A 21,974-nucleotide genomic window follows, 5' to 3' on the forward strand; every position below is an offset into this window, starting at 1 on the left:
GAATTGAAAGGGATTATTAAATTACAAGGAGAAATCAAGAGTAACCTCATCTGTCACTTGTTGACTCACCTTTTCTACATCCCCAAGACCCTCAGTGTCTAGAAGGATCAGGGTGTGACGTGACTTTGTTGGGTGAGGCACACACCACATCCAGATGCCCTTGGTTTGAGACTGTACCGTGGATCCCAGAGGGAAGCCTGAAGGGAAGATGAGAAATATATATATATATATATAAATTATATGTGTGTATATATACATATATATGTATATATATATGTGTGTGTGTATATATACACATATATATTTCTCCTGATATATATATATATATACACACATATACACACACATATGTATATGTATATGTATATGTATATGTATATGTATATGTATATGTATATGTATATGTATATGTATATGTATATGTATACACACACATACCAGGCAACTATGGAACTTCAAATCATAATTTCAGCATGGCATAACATCCTGAAAATTAAAATAGTGTTGTCTCAATGTCATCATAAGCATTTAGCATCATTTAACATCTATTTCAGGAACCAAGAAGTCAGCCATATGGACAATGCCAAGGAAGGGTACAAGGCGGAAATAAAAGATCATCTTCTGAGTCAAATGAAGTGAAGGCTTCGATGACAAGAATAAGTCTGAAGAAACAGGCTTTAAAGACTGAGAAAGTGTCGAGACAGGAGAATCAATTCAACATCATTTTTCAGTTACATAGTGAGTTCTAGGCTACCCTGAGATACTTGAAACCAGACTCAAAAAAGAAATGTATCTGTAAATAAATGGCTATATTAAATTTTCAAATAAAATAGAAGATGGAGAGACTTGAAACATATAAAGGTATGAGGGAGTAGACAAGAAACTGAAAGAATAGCATTTTACTTTAAAAATTGGTAAATGAGGTATGGGATATTCATGGTGCAATGTTGAGTCCAGAAGGATACTTGCATTCTAGATAAAAAAAAATAGTCACCTTACTGTGATAGACATGTTCCACACAGAAACTAAAGCATCTTTTAGTATAGAAAAGATGCAGCTACAGAAGTCAGGTTAAAAAAAAAAGGTTAAAACAAATGGTGTAGGATCCTGAGGAATAGCCTGAACTATTTCATTAACAGAAGTCTAACAAGAAAAATAATTGGATGCCTGTGATTAACTCAAGGTTAAGAAGATGGGCTAGTTTTTCCATATGTGGCTCTATCACTAATAAGAAACTGAATCATAAAGAGATGAAGCATTGGCCTCTATCCATGACCACACTCACCATGGTTCTGTCCAGCCAGGCAGTTCATTAGGTAGGATTTTCCTGTGCGGTACATCCCCACAATGGCCACTACCACCACAGGCTGAGAAATATTGTTAAGAATACGGATGGCTCTTGGATTCACCAACAGCTGCTTGTTCTTATTTTCTACCAGACACATGGGGGCCTTCATAGTTCCTGGTGCCATGGCAATCTGTCAAACCAAAGAGGCTGTCAGACCAATCATTCATTCAGAAGGAATTTCGAATGGTATTTACTCAAGGCATGCAAATCACAGCTTCCTGCTTGTGACCCTGGGCTGGTTTCCTTGGCCTCCATCAAATCACAATGACACAAACTTCACATTAAAACAAGAATACTTTCTTGTTCCTTGTATAGAATCAACCAACCAACTGTTCAGTAAGAGGGCAGGGCAGTGTGCTCTATGGGAATGTGTGCTCTATGGGAATGTGTTCTCTATGGGAGTGAATGCTTGTTACTGAGTTCCAGCTGAGTTGGGCTTCTCTTGGTATTTGTCATTTCACTGACACTTCCTGTCCTTTTTCTCTGACTTCTGTATTTTTTTAAATTTCCTTGGGCTTCTGCTTCTGCTAATTGACATTAGTCAATTAGAAAAACATGCCCAAAAGAAAGAAGTCCAACATGGTTTCCTTTTAACATGTATAATTTAATTATGCAATTTCTTTGAAAAATGTATCTGAAGATGACATCATGGGAAACTGTGTTCTGGTCTAGGATGGGAACCCATATTTGTAAGACAGAAAGGTAGTCACTCTTTTATTTCGTACAGCATAGTCTAGGTTGGAATGAGTGATCCACTGACGCCATTTTAGACTTCATGAATGGAAGTAGCTGGATTTCTGTTGAATGGTGCATTTTGGACATGTGATGTTCATATTTGCCTCAAATACACAGAGTATCTACTGCTAACTAGTAGTGGCATTGGCTCCATTTTTTAACATAAACATGAATGCATAAATTTCAAATCTGAATAAATCTAAACCATCATCTCAAATCCTGCTGATGCAATGTTTCCTTAGTGTACACACTAAGGATCTATACCATAACCCAAAGAAGATGTACCACTGACTTTTTATGACTATCCCACCTTTGCTTTGGTCTTGTGAGGAATTCTCCGAGAGAATCTATGTATCACATGCCCAACCTCTCAACACAAGTTTCTCTATCCATATACTTGGTTTTCTCTGCATTGTCCCTTTCCCAAGAGGAATTTCCTCACTGTGGCACCCTTTGTAATCTGTATGGGCAGGTCAAAAGTATCCTACTGGTTCCTATTTAATTTCGTCCCCATCACATTTCCTCTAAGCAGCAAGGAGAAGCCAGACTTCTCCTTCAAGTCACCCCAGCTAAAATCAAAGTTCATCCTTTGCAAATGTCTCTCCTACATAAATGTCAAATCAACTCAGCCAAGTTTTTTACTACTGCATAAAAAGACTCTTTGCCAATTCTAGTCACCTGCTCCTCACTCTCTTCTGTACCTTCACAAAAGTCTTTTTTTCCATCCCCTTTTCCATTTCCATTTAATTAGTGATAGTGTATGTATTCCTTAGGATAATAGGTGCTTCCTATGACATCCTCTTCACTTCCTTCTGAGCCCTCAACAGAATATTTAGTGTCCGCATTTTTACCAACCTTTCCTTTAAAACAACTTTCTACTGTGCCTCTTACAATTTTTGTAGTTTCTGACCATTAATAACTTCTAGTTACTTCTATGGGTCTAAGAGTTCATGTTGGCACCATTCCATACTTCAGTGGTTAAATCTATTAATTTCTAGGTCTACCTCAACAAAGTGCCCAATCAAGTGGCTTGAAATACAGAAATTTCCTTTCTCCTATCAATCACATACAAAATCATATGTGTTACCTCTTCATGCTTTGAGGTCCCTTCAACTTCAGGTTTATTGTATCTCTTCTCCTCTCTTTACTATTTACTATTAGTATTGACATTACCAGCTCCATTTTCCTGGGTTTTATTTTTGTGTGTTAATTTTCTCTCTGCATCTTTCTGATATAGACACTTGTTACTGGATGAAAACCTCACCTTAAAAGTCCAAGATGGCATCATCTTGAAATAGTTATAAATGTTCAAACATATCACAGCACATGAATACCACATGTGTGCTAAGCTTTATATAACCAAATCTTCAGTCCATACCCAAGTCTTCAGTGACCCATTTTTCTACAATATTCTAGCTAATGAGTGTATCTGTATGTAAATGCCTTTTTGCTATTCATTATTTTACTGATCCTGAGAAGGAACCTAAAGATTAAATTTTTAAAAGATTTATCTATTTTATATATGTGAGTATACTGTAGCTATCTGCAGACACACCAGATGAGGACATCAGATTCCATCACAGATGATTGTGAGCCACTATGTGGTTGCTGGGAATTTAACTCAGAACCTCTGGAAGAGCAGTCAGTGTTCTTAACTACTGACCCATCTCTCAAGCCCCAAGATTAATTTTTTTTTAACTGCCTCTTTATTGTAGGTGGTAAAAAGCAGTATAGCAATAGGCTAAATGACTTGTTAGAGACTTTACAGTCCATGCATGGAGAAGTCTGATTTGAAGAATCATTTATTTTTACTATACTTATCTACTATACAAACTTACCTGTCAAAAATTCCTTTTCTTCATAAAAGTTACATATGACAATTTTTTTGAGAGAAAAGTTGCTAGGCCTCTTTATTGCCCAGTCATGGAGGTGCTTTGACTATCTACTATAATATCCATGGAAACTGTTTATCTGCAGTCAGATTGTAAACCTTGAAACGTTTTCAGAATGTAAAGGCTTTTTTAACACATGTGTTTCTTGGAGAAATTTGGTTCACTGTATATCATATAAGAGACACATAAGCCAATTCCATCTAGTCTTGAATTGCTTTTTTATTACATGTTTGGTGATCATAATGCCATGGTCAAAGTCAATGTAGAATTTCAAAATAAACTGGGAACATTTGCCAACTAAGATCTGGCTTGCTGTTGGTCAGTAGAACTACCTGCAGGACACTGTGTACATTTGATAGTCCATTTGCCTCTTCAGGGGCTCAAGAAGAAGAGTACTTAATCTGCTTCACCATAGGGAAATCTTACTATTTTAATTTTGATTAGCTCTCTTTTTTCCTGCTACCCCATGGTTGAGGATAAGCCACATCATATGCATTCCATCCATAAGATGAAGAGAAAGGGAAATAGTCCATGTCTCCTCCCATGAAGGGCAGATCTTGGGTGAATTTTTCTTCACACATTTCTACTCATAAACCATTTGCAAGAATTAGGTCTCATAGACAGTCATTCTTTGAAAATGCTGAGCTAGGCATTCTATTCCAGAGAAAGAAAGAATTGGTACAGGAATACAAACAGCAGTCTATGGCAAGTTAGTTAAAAATGTCGCATGGTATATAGTAAAAAGAAGACAATATGTAATTTTTGCATGTGCATAAATAAATGCTATCTCTCATATATATATATATATATATATATATATATATATATATATATGATTATAGTGGAGTAAAAAAGAAAGTGGTCAGGTATAAGTCAAAGGAAAAATGAGTTAAAGATCATGAGATAGCTCACGGAATGAGAGGATTCAAGAGGAACTAAAAATCTCAGAACCTAGTTAAAATGCACTAGATGTAGAACTATAATGGGTTAGAGACAGGAGGAGGCTGATGCTTGGTAGATGCCAGCCTAATTCCAATTTTAGTGAGAAACCCTGCCTCAAGGGAATAAGGCAGAGACTGATGAAGAGGACACCCAAAATCTACACATGTATGTGCCCGCATATATGTGTATAATACACATGAATTAAGAAAGAAGCTAAAGAGTTTGAGAGACAAACAGGATAAATTGAGTAAAGATGATATGGAAGTTAAACTGACAGAAAGTAGCATATTCAACAACTGACAAGTTTAAAATGTGCTTGTGGGGGTGGGGGCATTCAGAATGACTCCAACTGGCTTTCCTGAGTGATTCAGTAGCTGTTACTCAGACAAACCAGGACACTAGAGCTGGAAATGGAAAGTCCCTGCAATTCACAGGCCAGTTTCACTATCTCTAAACTTTGCAGGATGACCTGACCCTTGAGACCCACATCAACTTAAGACTGCATATGTTTAATGTCTAGGATTTGTTGAGAATCAAATTAATTCCATCTTACTTCTAGGCACCATAAAAAATATGCCCTGTTTCATTCTGAGAGGGAAGGCTAAAAAAAAAGGGGGGAGGTGGAGAATGGAAAGAGAGAGAAAAGAGAGAAAAAGAGAGAGAGAGAGAGAGAAAGAGAGAGAGGAGAGAGAGGAGAGAGAGCAAGAGAGAGAGAGAGAGAGAGAGAGAGAGAGAGAGAGAGAGAGAGAGAGAGAGAGAGAAAGAAATGCCATATGCAGGGCACAGTTCTAGGTGTTCAGAATCTAGTCTTGAACAAAATAGAGGCAAATCCTTGTCTTGTGCCATAAAGTCTCACTGCCATAAAACAGTGATGCCTTAAATATATATGTGAATACACATTGTATATAACTATAAAATAAAATATACATTTGTGAGCTTGTTTGTTGTATTTTCAGTCTTTTTCTACTAAATATATGCATATGGATGTATATGTGCACATAAAAAGCATTAAATAGGGAAAGGGAATATTTGATAGTGAAATTGTAGAGACTATATTGGATGATTATTGTTGCATGTAATTATTAAAAAACAATCTATGCTAACACTGGCTACTCTCCAGCAATGTGCTCTTCCCTCCCCCATTGGGAGCTGTAAGCCATGGTCCTGCTGTTGACCACTCACATTTCCCATGCCATCTTTCCCCTGTTCCTTACCTGACTAGATTGCTGGCTGCTGGCTCTAAATCCCTAGGCCCTTATAAGTAAGACTCCACAGATTTGTAATTTATCAGTCAGATTTATAAGAGTAAATTATCAACCTCCAAAATGCCCATACAAAGAACTCAAAACTCGATTATAAAGATATAAGCTGCCCACCTATAATTGAACAAATATGCCCTATATTATTCTATTGATCATCCATGATATCCATAGCTACCTGTGACTATTTCAGGCCACGTGGATCTAGTTCATCTTCTTCCTCCATCTTTCTCCCTTCTCTCTGTCATTTTGTCACCTCTTTAAAACTTTTAGCCCTGCACTCTTTTTCATTGCCCAATCACAGGCTCAAGCCTTATATTTCACTTTATCTCACCTGCTTACAGACAGTAATGTACAGATTATACCTTGCAATTTCTATACTGCAGCCCTGATACTCAGTGTGGATGGGAGCCCTTCCCAGATCACCAGCCTTAGATGACATTGAATGGGAGGAGTTCTGATGATCAGTATCCTTATATGAAAACAAAGAGACCAGAGCTTTCTGAAGCACCACATGAAGACACGGGAAGAACACAGCAGTTTGTGGACCAAGATGGGTGCCCTAACCAGACACTGACTCTCATGAGACCTTGATCATGAACTACTTGCCCAGCTGAGGTACATGAAGAACATTTAACCCCCACCCAGTCTATGGTATTTTGCCATAACATCCGGAGATAACTGAGACGTGTAGCTAGAGTTGGCCTTGGTGAGAATAAGGCAGACTGGAGTCAGTTGGTGACTTTGAAACAGTACAAAGATGGGGACCCCAGTCATGCTGGCATGGAGGAGAATGACTAAAATAAGGAATAAGAGATAACAAGGAAGAGGTTGGGGGATTATTTTTGATAGATTATTTGCATCCCAAGATCCTGTGATTGATCTCTAGCACAAGGGGAAAGGATGAGTGGAGCTCACAATAGTACAGAACAGACTGCCATACTAGCTCAGAGAAAGCATAGCTTGACTTAATCAAGAGACACTGTTGTGGAAGACCTGATGCTGATGCTAATTCTACTTCCCAAAGAGGGGCTGCCTGGGATGTGGAATGAAACATGTACTCAGGTGACTTCCTGTGAACTGTCCCCTAATGAATAAAGATTTCTACGAACCAATCACTGGGTCAAAAATAGGCAGAATTTCCAGGTTGAAGAGAGGAAGAGGAGAGGCAGAAAAAGGTGTCTTGCTTTGGGTGTGGAGAGCTTGGAAGACAATATGTAGCTAACAAGAGGCCCCCAGTTTAGATGGCAGATCCACCAAGATTCCTCATCAGAGGAGTTATATTTAGGACAGCTTACAAAATTAGGATGCTAGTTGCTGCACCCAGCAATTGAGTTACCTGTCGATTCTGAACTAAGTTCAAGTGGTATTTTCCTTATTGTGGCGACTCAACTGGGTTCCAGAGAGAAAGGTATGGCAGCAAAGCCTGGGTTTGCAAGAAGTGCACCCCAAAAGGCTGTGGGAATTTGGAAGCATGGAGCTGGTGTGGCAGCAACACACCAGTGAGAACTTAACAAGCTGAGTGGAGAGATTTCAGAGCTCTGGGTCGGAGAGTTTCCACAAGTTGACAACAGAACCACAAGATGGGTGATCACTACATGGGGCTAGCCATGGAGGTGGGGAGACCACCGAGGCCAGAAAGTAGCCAAAGTTAGTGTGGATTGCTTTTTTAATATTTCACACTACAGATGACGTCCAATGTGGCAGGCTACAATCCGCTAGAAATTTAAGATTCTTTGAGTTAGAAATGTAGTTAGAAATTTGGAGGTTTGGCGAGTGAAGCAGAGTCACATGACTCAAGTTCTGGAACCTTGAAACAAAGAAAGAGAGCTCTGAGGTGCCCTGCTGTGAAAAGAGGCAAGATGGCTTCTCTGAGGCAGAGAGCTGAAGAATGGAAGCTGCCTACTTCTTGAGGCAGATATTGATTAAACTGAATTTATAAAATTGTAATTATTTGCTTTTAGGATATATTTATATATAGATTTTGTCCAAATCACTTGAGAAATAGCCCTGGTACTGTTTGTATTTTGATGCTGATTCTACTTCCCCAAGAGAGGCTGCTTGGGATGAGGAGTGAATCACATACTCAGGTGACTTCTTGTGAACCTTCCCCTAGTGAATAAAGATTTCTATGAGCCAATCAATGAGCAAGGAGTAGGCAAGATTTCCAGGTTGGGGAGGGGAAGAGGAGAGGCAGAAAAAGTTGTCTTCCTTTTAGATGGGGAGAGTTTGAAGGACAATATGTAGCTAACAAGAGGCCCCGGTTTAGATTAGCTTTGGATTGCTTTTTTTAAATATTTCTCACTACAATACACGTGTTTATTTTGTTTCTAGGTGGACAGAAAAGAGTTGACAGAGGAATGATTGAGATCTCTATCAAGATATAATGGTTCCATGTCTGAATCACAGTTAATTGTTTATTGCTTTCATCTCAGTGAAAGACATGTTTAAGGACACCTACAGGCTGAGAGCATCAGAAAGCTTTTTCTGTCCTTGTGTCCTAAGGCAGCACTAAGCAATGCACATATGTTTTGGCTTCCAGTCTTTCCATGGGTATACAGTATAGTCAACAAAGTATTCTGGAAGCTTGAGAAGCAGAGTCAAACCACAAGACAAAATTAAGCTTCCAAGCACAGGTGAGCATCTCTTCACAGGAGAACCCCCTACTCACCATTCCTGGGTCACCTAAGCCCAGTTTTTCAGCTGATTCATTGCCCTGCTATTGTTTGTTTGTTTGTCTTGTCAACCTGTCACAAGCTAGAGTTAGCTGAGAAGAGGGAACCACAATTGAGCAAATACCTATGTATGATTACCTATGAGTAAGCTTGTTTTCTTAATTAGCAGTTGATGCACAAGTGGTCCTGGAGTGTCTAAGAAAGCAGGTTAATGCATATGTAGCAGAGGATGGCCTTGTTGGACATCAATGGTAGGAGAGGCCCTTGAGAAGGCTCCATGACCCAGTGTAGGGGAATGCCAGGGTGAGGAGGCAGGAGTGGGTGGGTAGGTGTGCACCCTCATAGAAGCAGAGGAAGGGTGAGTGGAATAAAGGGTTTCCAGAGAAAAAAATTGGGAAAGGGGATAACATTTGAAATGTAAATAAATGAAATATCCAATAAAATTTTAAAAAGAAAGAAAGAAAGGTTGAGCAAGCCATGGAGAAAGGCAGTAAGTAAAGCTTTTTCATGGTCTCAGTTTCGGTTCCTGCTGCCAGGTTCTTAACTCTTCAAGTTCCTTTCCTAACTTCCCTTCATAATAGAGTGTGGTGTGAGAGTTGTAAGCTGAAATAAACCCTGTTTCTTCAAGCTGCTCCTGGTCATGGTGTTTTATCACATCAATAGAAATCCTAAGACAAGCGTGTAGAGCAATAACCACCCTACTATCTCACTGGAGATACCGAATAGATTATTCAACATCAGCCTACTTTGAGACATGGAGTCAGCATACTGTGTTAATTTTTATGTGTTCTCTGCCTATCCTGTTGTGAATATTGTGGGATGGAATACCTGGTGCTCAGGAGACGCTTTCTTCTCCTCAGTTAATTGCTTCATGTGTTCCTGATGATTTTCTTCTTTCTGTGCCATTTTGTTCTGGTCCATCTTGTACATATCCTCCAACATTTTCACAGCAGCCTTGGCAGATTCAGCTTTTTTATGTATCATTGAGAAGGAAAATTAATGATATAATTAATGTAGTATTACTGTGCCAGCTCCTTTCTACCACTATTGCTATTTCATAGAGGAAATTCTATCACCTTCATTTTTTTACCCAAATAGTCCCACTGCTGTTGCCTGTTGACTGCATTTATGCCTTACTCAAGCATGCTTACATGATTAAGACAGCTACCTTGGTTATTCATTTAGCAAAAAAAAAAAGTTACTAATGTGTTGATTATACAAGAGGATTTAGATAGGCATTTGGAACATCAGATTGATGCTCTGTGTCTTATGCAAATTATTGGAGGGTGGCTCAGAGTTTAAGAGTAAGGAACCATCTTGAGTGTCATGTCAAATACCAACGGAGTTATGTTATTTCTAAAATTTACAATAATAGTCATTATTAGGAAAAAGTATAAAGTCACTTGCAGGGTATTTGGCATAATTCTAACACCTCTCTGGATTTTTTAACTTTGCATAGTGAGATTATGAATTTAAAGAATGCTGCTATCCTGAGTGTTGATGCAGCAGATAATGCTGATAAATTTATCCATGACATGAGGTCAGTATTTACACATTGGTCAAGTTTCAAGAATGGCATAGATAGCTTGATCATGCTAGCCCTTTTTTGTCCTGGGAATACTTTTATTTCTGCCTGTCCTGTTAAAGCTTGTCTTTAACAACATCAACATGTTGGCAGCCAAATACATGACTTGAAACTGAAAATGGACCCCTAAACAGAGTTATTAATTTAACATGCTGGCAAGCCAACAATGAGTAAGATTCTGCATACAGCCTTACCAACCTAAGACAGAAGTGCATTGCTGTTGATAATGCATATTCCACAATTGGTAAGGAAGACATTTTGGCAAAACCACCTAAGATAGGCTCAGTCTTGTTTATGAAATACAAAATGGGGAGATGTGGAGAGCTTTTGGGGCTACTTGGCAGGGATCTGACATTGGCCAGGGTCAAGGAAATGGGCTTCAGGCAGTTATCTGATATTAGGCTAGAACAACAAAGTAATTTCAGGCAGAAATCTAAATCTTAGGCTAGAACAAAGAAGTAATTTCAGGAAGGAATCTAAATCTTAGGCGAGAACAAAGAAGTAGGCATCAGGCATGAAAATGACTTTGGGCTAGGACAGGGAAGTAGGCTCAGGTATTTTGATGATCCTTATAAGCCCTTAGAAACAGTGATCATGGGAGTGATCACAGAACGTTGTTTATTGCCTTGTTTGTTCTTTGACTATGTGCATATATTATATTGCTAGTTCCTCAACCTAGAACTGACCTTAATACTTGCATGTAATTAAAATAGTATAAAAGCAAAAAGGGGGAAGGGAATATGATAGGGAGCTTCTGGAGGGCAGAGAATGGAGAAAGGGGATGACATCTGTAATGTAAATAAATAAAATATCCAAGTAAAAGAAAATTACATAGCTCAAATAGAAAGGATATTTATAAACTCTATAAATGCTGTCTTAAGAATCACACTGGGCCATACTAGACACCTTGTGAGCCTCCCTTGCATTTGGTCATCACTGTACTCCCTGTGACCTTGGGAAGGGGAATGATTGTATGGTTTTTTTGTTATGCTCACTAAGAACCTAATTCACCCTTGGTACAGAACAGATGATTAAAATTATCATTGTTGGAAAAAAAAGAATGCTTACATAAACTGTAGACTACCTTTGCTCTCTATAGATAGATAGATAGATAGATAGATAGATAGATAGATAGATAGACATATATAGTTATAGATATGTATGTATGTATGTACATATGTATATATCACAGGACTTTGTTTATTGCCTTGCTTGTTCTTTGACTATTACTATATATTAAACAACAGAAAGAGATGGTACTTAGCCAAAGGGCTTTTTTATTCAGTAGATGCTAATCCTTGGCTACTAACACTTTTACTGCTCCCCAGATGTAGAAATACTTCTGGCAGTGGATTACTGGCTACATACCATATAGTCTTAACCCAACTGAGAATTTATATAGTCTATAATCAAAGCCAGCTTACTGTCCTAACTGGTAGAAGATGAGGACATCTATCTTATAACCATTGATGACAGAGTAGGTGTAATCCTGAGCTGCACCCAAAGACATTGTTCAGTCCCATCTTATTCTGTAAAACACACCAGTTACATCCCAAGGTTCTGAGGAAAAACTCTGGTCTGAAGATGTCTAGAATATGGTATGTATAAGGCAGTAGGCCAGACTCTGGCAGGCAACTGCCTATCTTAAATGGCATCTCACATATAAAATTAAAAGTGCATTTCAACTTGGGATGAAGTTTCACTGAAGGTTCTGTGTATAGTAATACATTTTCTTTTTCTTCTTACCTGGGTTTCATCTTTATAAACTTGGTGTATAACAAGATATGCAAGCATCAAGAGGTTATTTATTGACAATCACCTGATGCCCTCAAGTTGCTCTTGAATCTATGCCCTAGCACACCTATAGAGGAGAAAACTCTGTGGATTCATGAATTATGATAAGATGTAGACAAAGTACCTTTTTCCTTGTTTCTTTTCTCCATAAGCTGAATCTCATTTTGCAGCATTCTACTCTCCTCTTTCAACCCCTCTTTGAGCAGTTGTTCCTGTTCCTAAGAAGAAAATTGAGTAATAAAGCTGCAAGAATAACAAGATGAATGTTGTTCTTAATGTTGGCCTTCTGAGATAGGCTGTGGTCATTGTAACTTGCAGTCTTTTATCTAGAACTCCCTTTTATAGGCTCCATTATTTAACACACATGGAGAGAGAGAGAGAGAGAGAGAGAGAGAGAGAGAGAGAGAGAGAGAGAGAGAGAATAAAGGGGAATTTGCTGGCCTAAATATTGACAACCCAGTATTGCAATTAACCAGACTATATTAGTCTATTCAGAGGTTTACTTTTACCTGGGGGAACATTAACATTAGAAAAGTCAATGACAACCAATACCCAATCAATGGACAGAAGCTGGTCACCCCTGTAGTTGAATTAGAGAAAAACTGGAAGAAGCTGAGAAGGAGGGTGACCCTATAGAAAGACCAGCAGTCTCAACTAACCTGGCCCCCCTGTGATCTCTCAGACACTGAGCCATCAAGCAGGAAGTATACACCAGCTGATATGAGGTCCCCAACACATATACAGCAGAGGAATGCCTCGTCTGGACTCAGTCAGAGAAGATTTACCTAACCCTTGAGAGACCAGGGAGTGGTGTGGTCTGGTGGGGTGGGCTTGGGGACACTCTCTTTGAGAAGGAAGGAGGAGGTATCAGATGTGAAACAGTTGAAGGGTGGACTGGGAGGATGGTAAAGTCTGGACTGTAAAAAAAAATCAAAGAATAAAGAAAGAGAGAGACAGAGAGGGAGGCAGGGAGAGAGAGAGGGAGGGAGGGAGAACAGAAGGAAGGAAGGAAGGAAGGAAGGAAGGAAGGAAGGAAGGAAGGACAGAAGAAGGAAAGAAAAGTCAACCTGAACCTGTCCTTGGTACAACAGCTGACAAGGGAAGCCACTATCATTACTATCAAGGCAAAGACAAGAAAGCCTTGAGTCCCTCAGATAAACAGCCCTACAGAATTGCAAGATCTTAGATGTTTTAATGGTCCAGGCAGGATGAGTTTCTGCAATGATTAATGAAGTGGATTGAATTTGGATTAATAGTTCATTAAATTAAAGGAGATTATGATGTTCTGTGAAATTTAGCCCTACACTGTGCCTTCAGCTAAGGACAGTGGGTGATGAAGCTGAGATAGACAGTTCAATACCTGCAGTTTAAGGGTCAGAATCCTCTCTTGCTCCTCCACTAACTGAGCTCTCTCCCTCTCCATCGTCTCAGTCAACTGCCTTACTCGTTCCTGATGACACCTTTCTTTCTCCTTCATCATCTGTGCATGCTTCTTTTCCATTTCCTCCAACATTTTTACAGTAGCCTGTGCAGACTCAGCTTTTGCTTGTTCCACTGAAGAGGAAAAAGGAAGAAAAGTAAGTACCTTTTCACTATAATCTCTCTCCTTGAGATTAATGGTGACTTCTGAAAAGCAAGCTGTGGGACTTTATAGAGGGAATCATAACAGGACTGTTTGTTCTTTGAGTAAACCATGGTGTTGATGAGTGCATCTGCCAAGCTCAGCAATGGCTGCAGAAGTCATGACAACCTTGGTCTTCTTGTTCTGATTTAATGATAACTGATTTAGTGGAGAATGTTGAAAATTTTAAGAGAGAGTACACAGAGTTTCCTGGGTCAATTCTCACCTTCAAGCTCCTTTTGCATTACTGTGAGAGCCTGGTCTCTGTGTAGAAGTGCCTCAGCCATAGCTGCATTGGACTGCAAGTATGCCTGCAGAATCTCTTCAGCCTTAGGGTCCCAAAAACACAGGTTAATAGAAGGAAATGGTGCAAGTGTTTATTTCTGTCTGTCTCTGCCCTCCTTCAGTGTTGGAGCTCAAGTCTCCTTGTCACATCTGCCACCAAAGCAATCATCAAACTTTCTGGATCTTGTAAGAAATTATAGAGACATGGAAACAGAGAGTTGCTGCCATTCAAATGGAGAATGATGTCCATTATTGGAGACACTAGAACTGTGGCTCTATGTGGCTTAAAGATGCTCAAGAATGATGACATGAGGAAGGCAAATTCGAAGACTCTAAACAGAGGAAGAAAGGAGTGAATTGAAGGCAGGGGTAACACCTGACAAGAAGAAGAGATGACCTTGTTTGCATTCTTATATCCTGTTTCTGTTAAAGCTAGCTTGAAGCCTAAACATAAAGTATCATTTCTACTTAAGCAACCACCATTGCACTTCTGTACTCTGCAAAACAAATATCCAGCTATAACCCAGAGTGAGTTACCTCATAATTCATGTTATTTGAATGCACTGCCTCTGATAAGCACGTGTACATATCTGGTATCATTAATAGACTCCCTTGGTAATTTGTTGAGTGATGCTCATATAAAACCCAATATCCATGAGTCCATCTGGTCACAAAGGTGTTTCAAGCCAAAAAGCCAGTAGCCTGTCAGCATTGATAAATAAAGCTTGTTTACCTGTATCCCCTTCTTGGGTTCCTGAAGATACCTTTTCTTCAGCTCGTCTCTCTTCTCAACAAAGAGAAGATATCCTCCTGGCTGAGAATAAGCGCCCTTTGTCACTGCTTCTTCCAGAGGGCTGAAGATACCTCGAAGTAACTCTGAGCAACGAGCAGATGACACTTTCATATTCTCATTACAGATGCCAGTCCACTTCTTATCTAGTTGAGCCTTTAATCCAAAAACGGGGAGCAAAATAGAGTAACAAGAATCTCACTTTTATCCCAGAACCTGAAGTAATTCTCTATGAAAAGCCTCATCCTTCCTCTCACCCTGGACTCTCTCATGAAGCCTTTTCTTTGTCTGAAAGCTATTAAGCATTGTCACAGCTATTTTTACAACACATGATTGAAATGGGTTCAATTCAAAGCAATTCTGTCATCACTGTAAAGGGAATATGTGTGATACAGTGTCTTTCTGGCCAGGTTTCTTTACTTTTGTTTAGTTTGACAGTAAACCAGTATGATGACAGGAGACATGAACTTGGGACCTCCAATCAACTCTTACATCTGTGTAATTACAATGAGACTATAAATTTGTATATTTCAAAAACTTTGAAATTTGAGTCCATAATGAGAAAGGCCTTTGTAACAATTATCAACAGATGACTGTCACCATCTATTAGCAAGTGCTTCTCAAAATAAATGCCCAGCATTTCCTCATAGATTTCTGAATTTCACAGTCCCTATCTATTTAAACTTGCCATAAATTTACCAGTAAATCTTTTTTAAATGAATGATCTTCATCTTTAAAGGAAGTCCTAAGGAAAATTTCCATGGCCTCTCTCTCACAGGTCCTATGCAGGTCCAGCAGCTCCTGGAGGGTCTCTGTGGGGAGCTGCACACTCTGGCTCATCTGCTGGTCATAGTGGATGATGGCCTTTTGTAATGCTGCTGAGTTCTCTATCTTGGCCAAGGCCAGGACTGCGTTTTCCATGCAGGGCAGATACCCACTTCTGATGGCATTGATGTATGTGAGCACCAGTTTCGCTAGTCCTACATTTAAAAAACAGGTAATGATATTTCATTTAGAGTGACGTAGCATCCATATTTTGTAGTTCTGAGCATATCCACAATCAGTATACCCTTCAATAGCACAAATGTTAACCAGAAGCCTGTTAGCAATTTCATACTTCCAACTTTGCCAACCTCAGTATTTTCCAGAGGAACATTAAGGCAAATAAAATGTTTTAAATCTGTGACTCTCCGTATCCATAGGTATTAGCCTTATATAGCTAGTTAGCTTTCAAAATATGGGCATGTGCATTGAATCTATATCCTTTAAGATCAACTTACATTTAAACAAAATAGTCATATATGTGTCTTTGTTTGCTAATTGAGCAGTGTAAGTCTAGATTAGTAAGGAAATGATATGGATAGAATCTCTTTGCTTTGATATAAATAAACTTTTTAAAAATAGTGAATTTTTTACATCAAAATTTAAGTATTACTTGAGGATATCTGGAATTTGGGGGGGGGGAACTGTCAAAAATGAAGCAGGTGGCTGGGCAGTGGTGGCGCACACCTTTAATCCCAGCACTTGGGAGACAGAGGCAGGTGGATTTCTGAGTTGGAGGCCAGCCTGGTCTACAGAGTGAGTTCCAGGACAGCCATGGCTACACAGAGAAACCCTGTCTCGAAAGACAAAAAAAAAAAAAAAAAAAAAAAAAAAAAAGCAGGTGGTTGTTATTTACCACCAAACAGTGTAAAATTCTCTCTAAAGCTTTCAGTAAGAACTGAACAGGAAACTCACGAGCTCCATTGACCTTGATGCCTCCTGGCAGAGTTTTAACCTTAGAAGAGCTGAAGATGAAGGAACGGAAATCTTCTGCCTGTTTCACAAAGTCAGAATCCAACTCATCGTCATGCAGGCTCTCCAGCTCAGAGAGCTTCTTCCAGTCAGTGGGTGGATAGAAGACAAAACATTTCTTCTTGGGGAAGAACTTTCGAATACAGAGTCGAGGCAGGTTGTAATTTTTATCTTCTTCACTGGCACCTAGTGAAAGTAAATATATAGATATGGATATGAACATATATATATAGAGAGAGAACTTTCGAATACAGAGTCGAGGCAGGTTGTAATTTTTATCTTCTTCACTGGCACTATATATATATATATATATATAGAGAGAGAGAGAGAGAGAGAGAGATACAGATACAGATATATAGGTATATAGATATAAATATAGAAAAATAGATAGATAGACAGATAAATGGACCAGGAGCTATAGCCAAAGAGCTAGAATTATGTTCATGTGTAACTTATGGGTTTCTCCCAATAAAAGTTCCTTCTACTCCAAGTTTTTGGCAGTGTGCATCTCTACATGACCTAAGAAAGAGATCAAAACCCACAGAACAGAATGGATTTGCCTCCCACATCAGGGAACACTATAATTGAAATTAACATATTGAGACAGATACCAGGAACTATATTTAGAAATAATCTAGAAACAAAAAGTAAAAGAGGGAATATTAAAACATGAAAAATGTCTGATATTATCCTGCCTATTTTCCAATAAACAATTCAGGTACCTTGCTTGAGCTTCAGGGAATTCTCGAGGTACTCATCTGCTGTGAGCGTTTGTCCATCTGCTTCCAGGCTTATGGTCACATCCCTCAGAGTCCACACGAAGTCAGGGAAGAAGCTCACAAACTCAGCTGAAGCCTCAACGTCATTACTATGAGGTGAGGATGCTGTTCTGATCCGGTCTGTCAGCTCTGTCACATATCTAAGAAGCTAAGGAAGAGGAGATGAACAGGCTCCAAATTCTCACTCTGATCTCATCTATTCCCTCCCATACCCTGGGTTGCTTTCTTCTGACCCAGTTATCAACTGATTGGTGGGTGTATGACATGGTCCTTAGCATGCCCCTCTTCTTGTGTGTGTGTGTGTGTGTGTGTGTGTGTGTGTGTTTATGCTCTGTGCTAAAAAAGGATACTGTAGCTGGTCCATGGCCTGCTGGTTGATGGCTCCCATGCTGTTGTAGACAAAGGTACTGCTTAGAAGTATAGTCAGGGCAAAGATCCAGCAGTCATTCTGGTTGTCACTCTGCAAGTCAGAACATAAATGGGTATGTTTGCTTTATGTAACTTTTCAGGTCATCTGTAACAAAGTATGATCACCTAGAATGTTTCTAGAACAATTAGAAAATCTTATGCAATATTTATGACCTATTCAAGACATCCAAATTCAAATAAAACTATGCAAAGATATAGGTAATTTTATGCATGTTTGTTAATAATGATTCTTAGTAGTGCCACTTGCCACTTGTTGTTTGTCTTGTAAACAATGTGTATGTAACTCATCTGTGATCCATCTTGTAAAATTTTTTCCTCAACTCTGGTAGCTAAACTTAGGCCCCCATCAGGTAAATAAAAATAAAATGGAATTAAAATCTATCTAATACAAGAGATCAGGAGATAATCTGCAAAGTGACCCCTCTATTCTTACTTTCTCCACATCTCCCAGGCCCTCAGTGTCAAGCAGAACTAGGGTGTGGTCTGCTTTCCTGGGATGAGGCATACACCACATCCAGATGCCTTTGGTGTGAGACTGCACAGTGGAGCCCAGAGAGAAGCCTGCAAAGCATAGAAGAGAGGAATATAGTTAGTAGCAGGTATTTCAAGATATTGATATAAAGTTAGCACACTAAAGGCCAGGGCAAATAATTGCAACCAAAATTTCAACAGTCATATATCATGCATGAGGCACACATTCATCAAGCCTTGCATCAAGGTGGCAGAAACAGTTGATTTCCTGTAAGGAATGCAATGAAAGTAAAACATAAGTTGCAGTAGAGACCCAGGATGCAGGAGATACCTGGACTGTGTGGCATCCCCTGAGAAAAGCTATCAACACTGACTGGAACCAGCCTGACATGAACTATATGGTTATGAAGCCTCCACCTGTTCTGATGTTGGGTGTGGAGTTCAGCCTGGTTTTTGCCTGGGCTTTATTCTTATTTTGGTATAGTCTCTTCTTCTGACCTATTTATCTCTTCAGAATGAGAATGTTTATTTTGTGCTGTCACATATTAGAAGCATGTAACTAGTGTTTTAATTTCCCTGGGGATCACAACTAAAAGTTTGCCTTGAATCTCAGAAAAAACATTAAACTTTTATATGCTATAAGAAGTTTAGACTATGAGAACTTTTGAAATTTAAGTCAATGGATTTTTCATTCTGAGATAGCCATGAGCCAGTAGGGCCTAGACACATAATGTTGTAGTTTGTGTGTTAAATGTCTCCCATATGTTCATATGTTTTAATACTTGGTCCCCAGTGGGTAGCACCAATTTTTGGAAGTATGGACCTTTAGAAAGTGAAGATTTGCTGGCAGAAGTATATTGTGGATATCCCTGATGCTGTTATATTTTGATGTTAATTCAGCTGCTCTAAGAGAGTCTGGTTGGGATGAGGAGTGAATCAAGGACTCAGGATTTCATGTGACCCTTCTAATGAATAAAAAAAAAAACTAATCACTAGAGAAGTAGATGGGACTTCTGGTCAGAGAAAGGAAGAGAAGAGGCAAGAGAAAGATACAGGCTTTAAGACAGGGACAGCAAGAGGAAAAGATATAGCTACAAGTGTCCCCCAGTTTAGATAGTGCCAGGATTTGCCACCAGACGATTTAGATTTCATATGGCTTACAAGATTAATGAGCAAGATTAGTAAGTTGCTGTGCCCAGCAACTTAGTTACCATTGATTTTGAACAAAGTTTGTGTGGTGTTTTCCTTCATGAGGTGGCTCAACTGGGTTCCAGAAAGAAAAGTATGGTGGCAAAGGATGGGTGCAAAAAGTACACCCCCAAAAGGCCATGGGAAGCATGGTGTTGGGGTGGTAGTGATACATCATTGGAAACTTAGCAAGCTAGGTGAAGAGATTTCGGAGCTCTGAGTCAGAGAGTCTCCACAAGATGAGAACAGTCCAGCCAGTGCCTGGCTGGCCAGCCCACTGGGGCCTGCCAGCATAGTGTGAATTGCATTTTTTTAATATTTCCCACAACAGAGGTAGGCTGGATGAAGAAGATCTTTGATGGCTAATAGTGACCCTAACTTGGGTTTTGTACTTCTTGTTGCCTGGATGTGATGTAAACAATCCAATAAGCTTCAGCCACCATGGGTGAAGCTAGTGTGTCGAGTCTTCCTTGCTGTAATGAACTGATAGCCCTTTAATTGTGAGTCAATATAAGTCTTTCTTTCCGACCTGAGCCTGTTCACCCCTCCTTAGGCAACCTGGTGGTCCCCCGCTCCCGGGAGGTCACCATATTGATGCCGAACTTAGTGCGGACACCCGATCGGCATAGCGCACTACAGCCCAGAACTCCTGGACTCAAGCGATCCTCCTGTCTCAGCCTCCCGAGTAGCTGGGACTACAGGCGTGCGCCACCGCGCCCGGCTAAGTCTTTCTTTCTACAGTTGTTTCACTCAGGTATTTGATCACAGCATTAAGCAGAATACAACATAAAATAATTGCATTAACTCAAAAAGATTTTACATCCAAGTTCATATTAGCATTAGTTATAGCAGCTGAAAGTTTTTGTGTATAGATATATGGATAACAAAATCATTATACCCATATGATTACTGAGCCCTACAAAGGAAGAAAACGTGATACATGTTCTAGTAATGTTAAATCTTGACACTATTGTGCTAAGTGAAAGAAGCTAGTTACAAAGAGACACGTACAATGATTTCACTTGTTTGGTTTTTTTTTCCATTGCAGTTAAATTTATAAACACAGAATTTCAGATAATGGTAGGAGTTGGGCAACTGATGGATTCCATTTCTCTGGGGTAAATGAGATAGTTCTAGAGAGAGATGGGGGTGATAGTTACACAAAAATATAAATTTACTTACTATGGCAAAACTGTGTATTTGACAATAGTTGTAAATTTTATGTTAGATATTTTAAAATAATACAAAAAACAACTTCACACAATGTAGATTATAACTTTTACATTTAAATACCAGTTTATATAAACATCTTAATAATGTGTTAAAGTTTATTAGTATATAAATTAGCAATTTATATTACTGCTTTCATCTAGAAATGGAATGATTTATATTTTTAATAGGAAAACTATGAGGCACTTGTGATGGTGCATGCCAATAGCCCGGGCACTGTGGAGGCTGAAGCAAGAAGATCATGAGTTCAAAGATTGTAGGACTCTGTCTCAAAGACAAACAACAAATAAACAAACAACTCAACATATTATGTTCTTCACACTCTCATGCTAGAAGCTGAAGATGTGACAGACAAAGGGGACCCAGTATAGCTTTGTTGGTGGCACTCACCTGTTCTCTTCCCAGCCAGCCTGTTCATCAGGTAGGATTTGCCTGTGCGATAGAGGCCCACAATTGCCACCACCACCACAGGCTGTGTGATGGTGGACAGGATCTCCAGAGCTTTCTGATTGGCTCTCAGTTGCCCTTTCACATTCTCAATGAGGCACATGGGGTCTGGCATGTGAGTCTCTGGGGCCATTTTTCAGAGTTGTCTCCTGCCTGCAAGACAAAAAGTGGGATTAATTAGAACTAGTCTTTATCACCCAGAAGGGAAAAAAATAAAATTCTCTACAGTTTTATATCTGTTAAACTAGGTGAGTGAAAATATGTATTATGTTAGGAAGTTAAAAGCTGGGGGACCAGCACTGGCCCATTGACAGGGTAGCCTGAGATAGCAGATAAGGAGACAGTAAGAGTGGAGTGATATAGGTGTGGTGGTCAGGAGACTCTTGTAACTCTGACTGACTAGCGATCAGATTACATCATTATTTATACAGCTTTCACAGAACACAGACTAATGATTATCTAAGAAGTACAGATTCTGTGTTGATTTTTCATTACATGTCCAGGTAACAAGTTCAGTCACAATTATTAAGTACAAATAGAACAGATTTTATTTTTATTATCAGCCTTATAACTCCAATTTAAAAAATCTAAAGAATGTCTTCTCCAAAGTAAACATATTCAATATATGAAAGTCTGCTTTTAGGCTGGAAGTATTTGAAGTTTAAACTCCAGACAGTCAGAAAATATCTGAATTGGTGTGTTTTTATGAA

The 21,974-nt window shown here is 39.2% G+C and overlaps 2 protein-coding genes across 2 annotated transcripts in view; both read right to left on the minus strand.

The window, feature by feature from the left end:
- LOC117707453 (guanylate-binding protein 3-like) overlaps nt 1-9,819 on the minus strand; it is a 30,879-nt gene extending 21,060 nt beyond the window's left edge. The window contains exons 1-3 of the mRNA XM_034500840.2: nt 9,680-9,819; nt 1,286-1,478; nt 70-197 (exon numbers count right to left, since the gene is read on the minus strand). Of these exons, the coding sequence (XP_034356731.2) occupies nt 70-197; nt 1,286-1,478; nt 9,680-9,793 (435 nt within the window). The 5' untranslated portion in view covers nt 9,794-9,819. The remainder of the gene's footprint in view (nt 1-69; nt 198-1,285; nt 1,479-9,679) is intronic.
- A 2,037-nt stretch (nt 9,820-11,856) lies between these two features.
- Nucleotides 11,857-21,397, minus strand: LOC117707454 (guanylate-binding protein 1-like). The gene is made up of 10 exons (XM_076933468.1): nt 21,208-21,397; nt 18,362-18,489; nt 17,443-17,647; nt 16,664-16,906; nt 15,626-15,906; nt 14,870-15,082; nt 14,078-14,180; nt 13,591-13,784; nt 12,355-12,448; nt 11,857-11,930 (listed from the first exon to the last, which is right to left on the minus strand). Exons 1-10 carry the CDS (start codon nt 21,395-21,397, stop codon nt 11,857-11,859), a joined length of 1,725 nt encoding a protein of 574 aa, XP_076789583.1.
- Between the last annotated feature and the right edge of the window lie 577 nt (nt 21,398-21,974).

The sequence above is a fragment of the Arvicanthis niloticus genome, chromosome 4 (genome assembly GCF_011762505.2).
Source record: "Arvicanthis niloticus isolate mArvNil1 chromosome 4, mArvNil1.pat.X, whole genome shotgun sequence".
NCBI lineage: Eukaryota > Metazoa > Chordata > Mammalia > Rodentia > Muridae > Arvicanthis > Arvicanthis niloticus.

Coding starts and splice junctions, on each gene's coding strand:
- LOC117707454 (XM_076933468.1), bottom strand. CDS start 21,397: ATGGCCCCAGAGACTCACATGCCAGACCCCATGTGCCTCATTGAGAAT. Junction 17,648..18,361: donor GCCTGGGAGATGTGGAGAAA/GTAAGAATAGAG, acceptor CCTCTTCCTTAG/CTTCTTAGATATGTGACAGA. Junction 12,449..13,590: donor TTCTGACCCTTAAACTGCAG/GTATTGAACTGT, acceptor TTTTCTTCTTAG/GAACAGGAACAACTGCTCAA.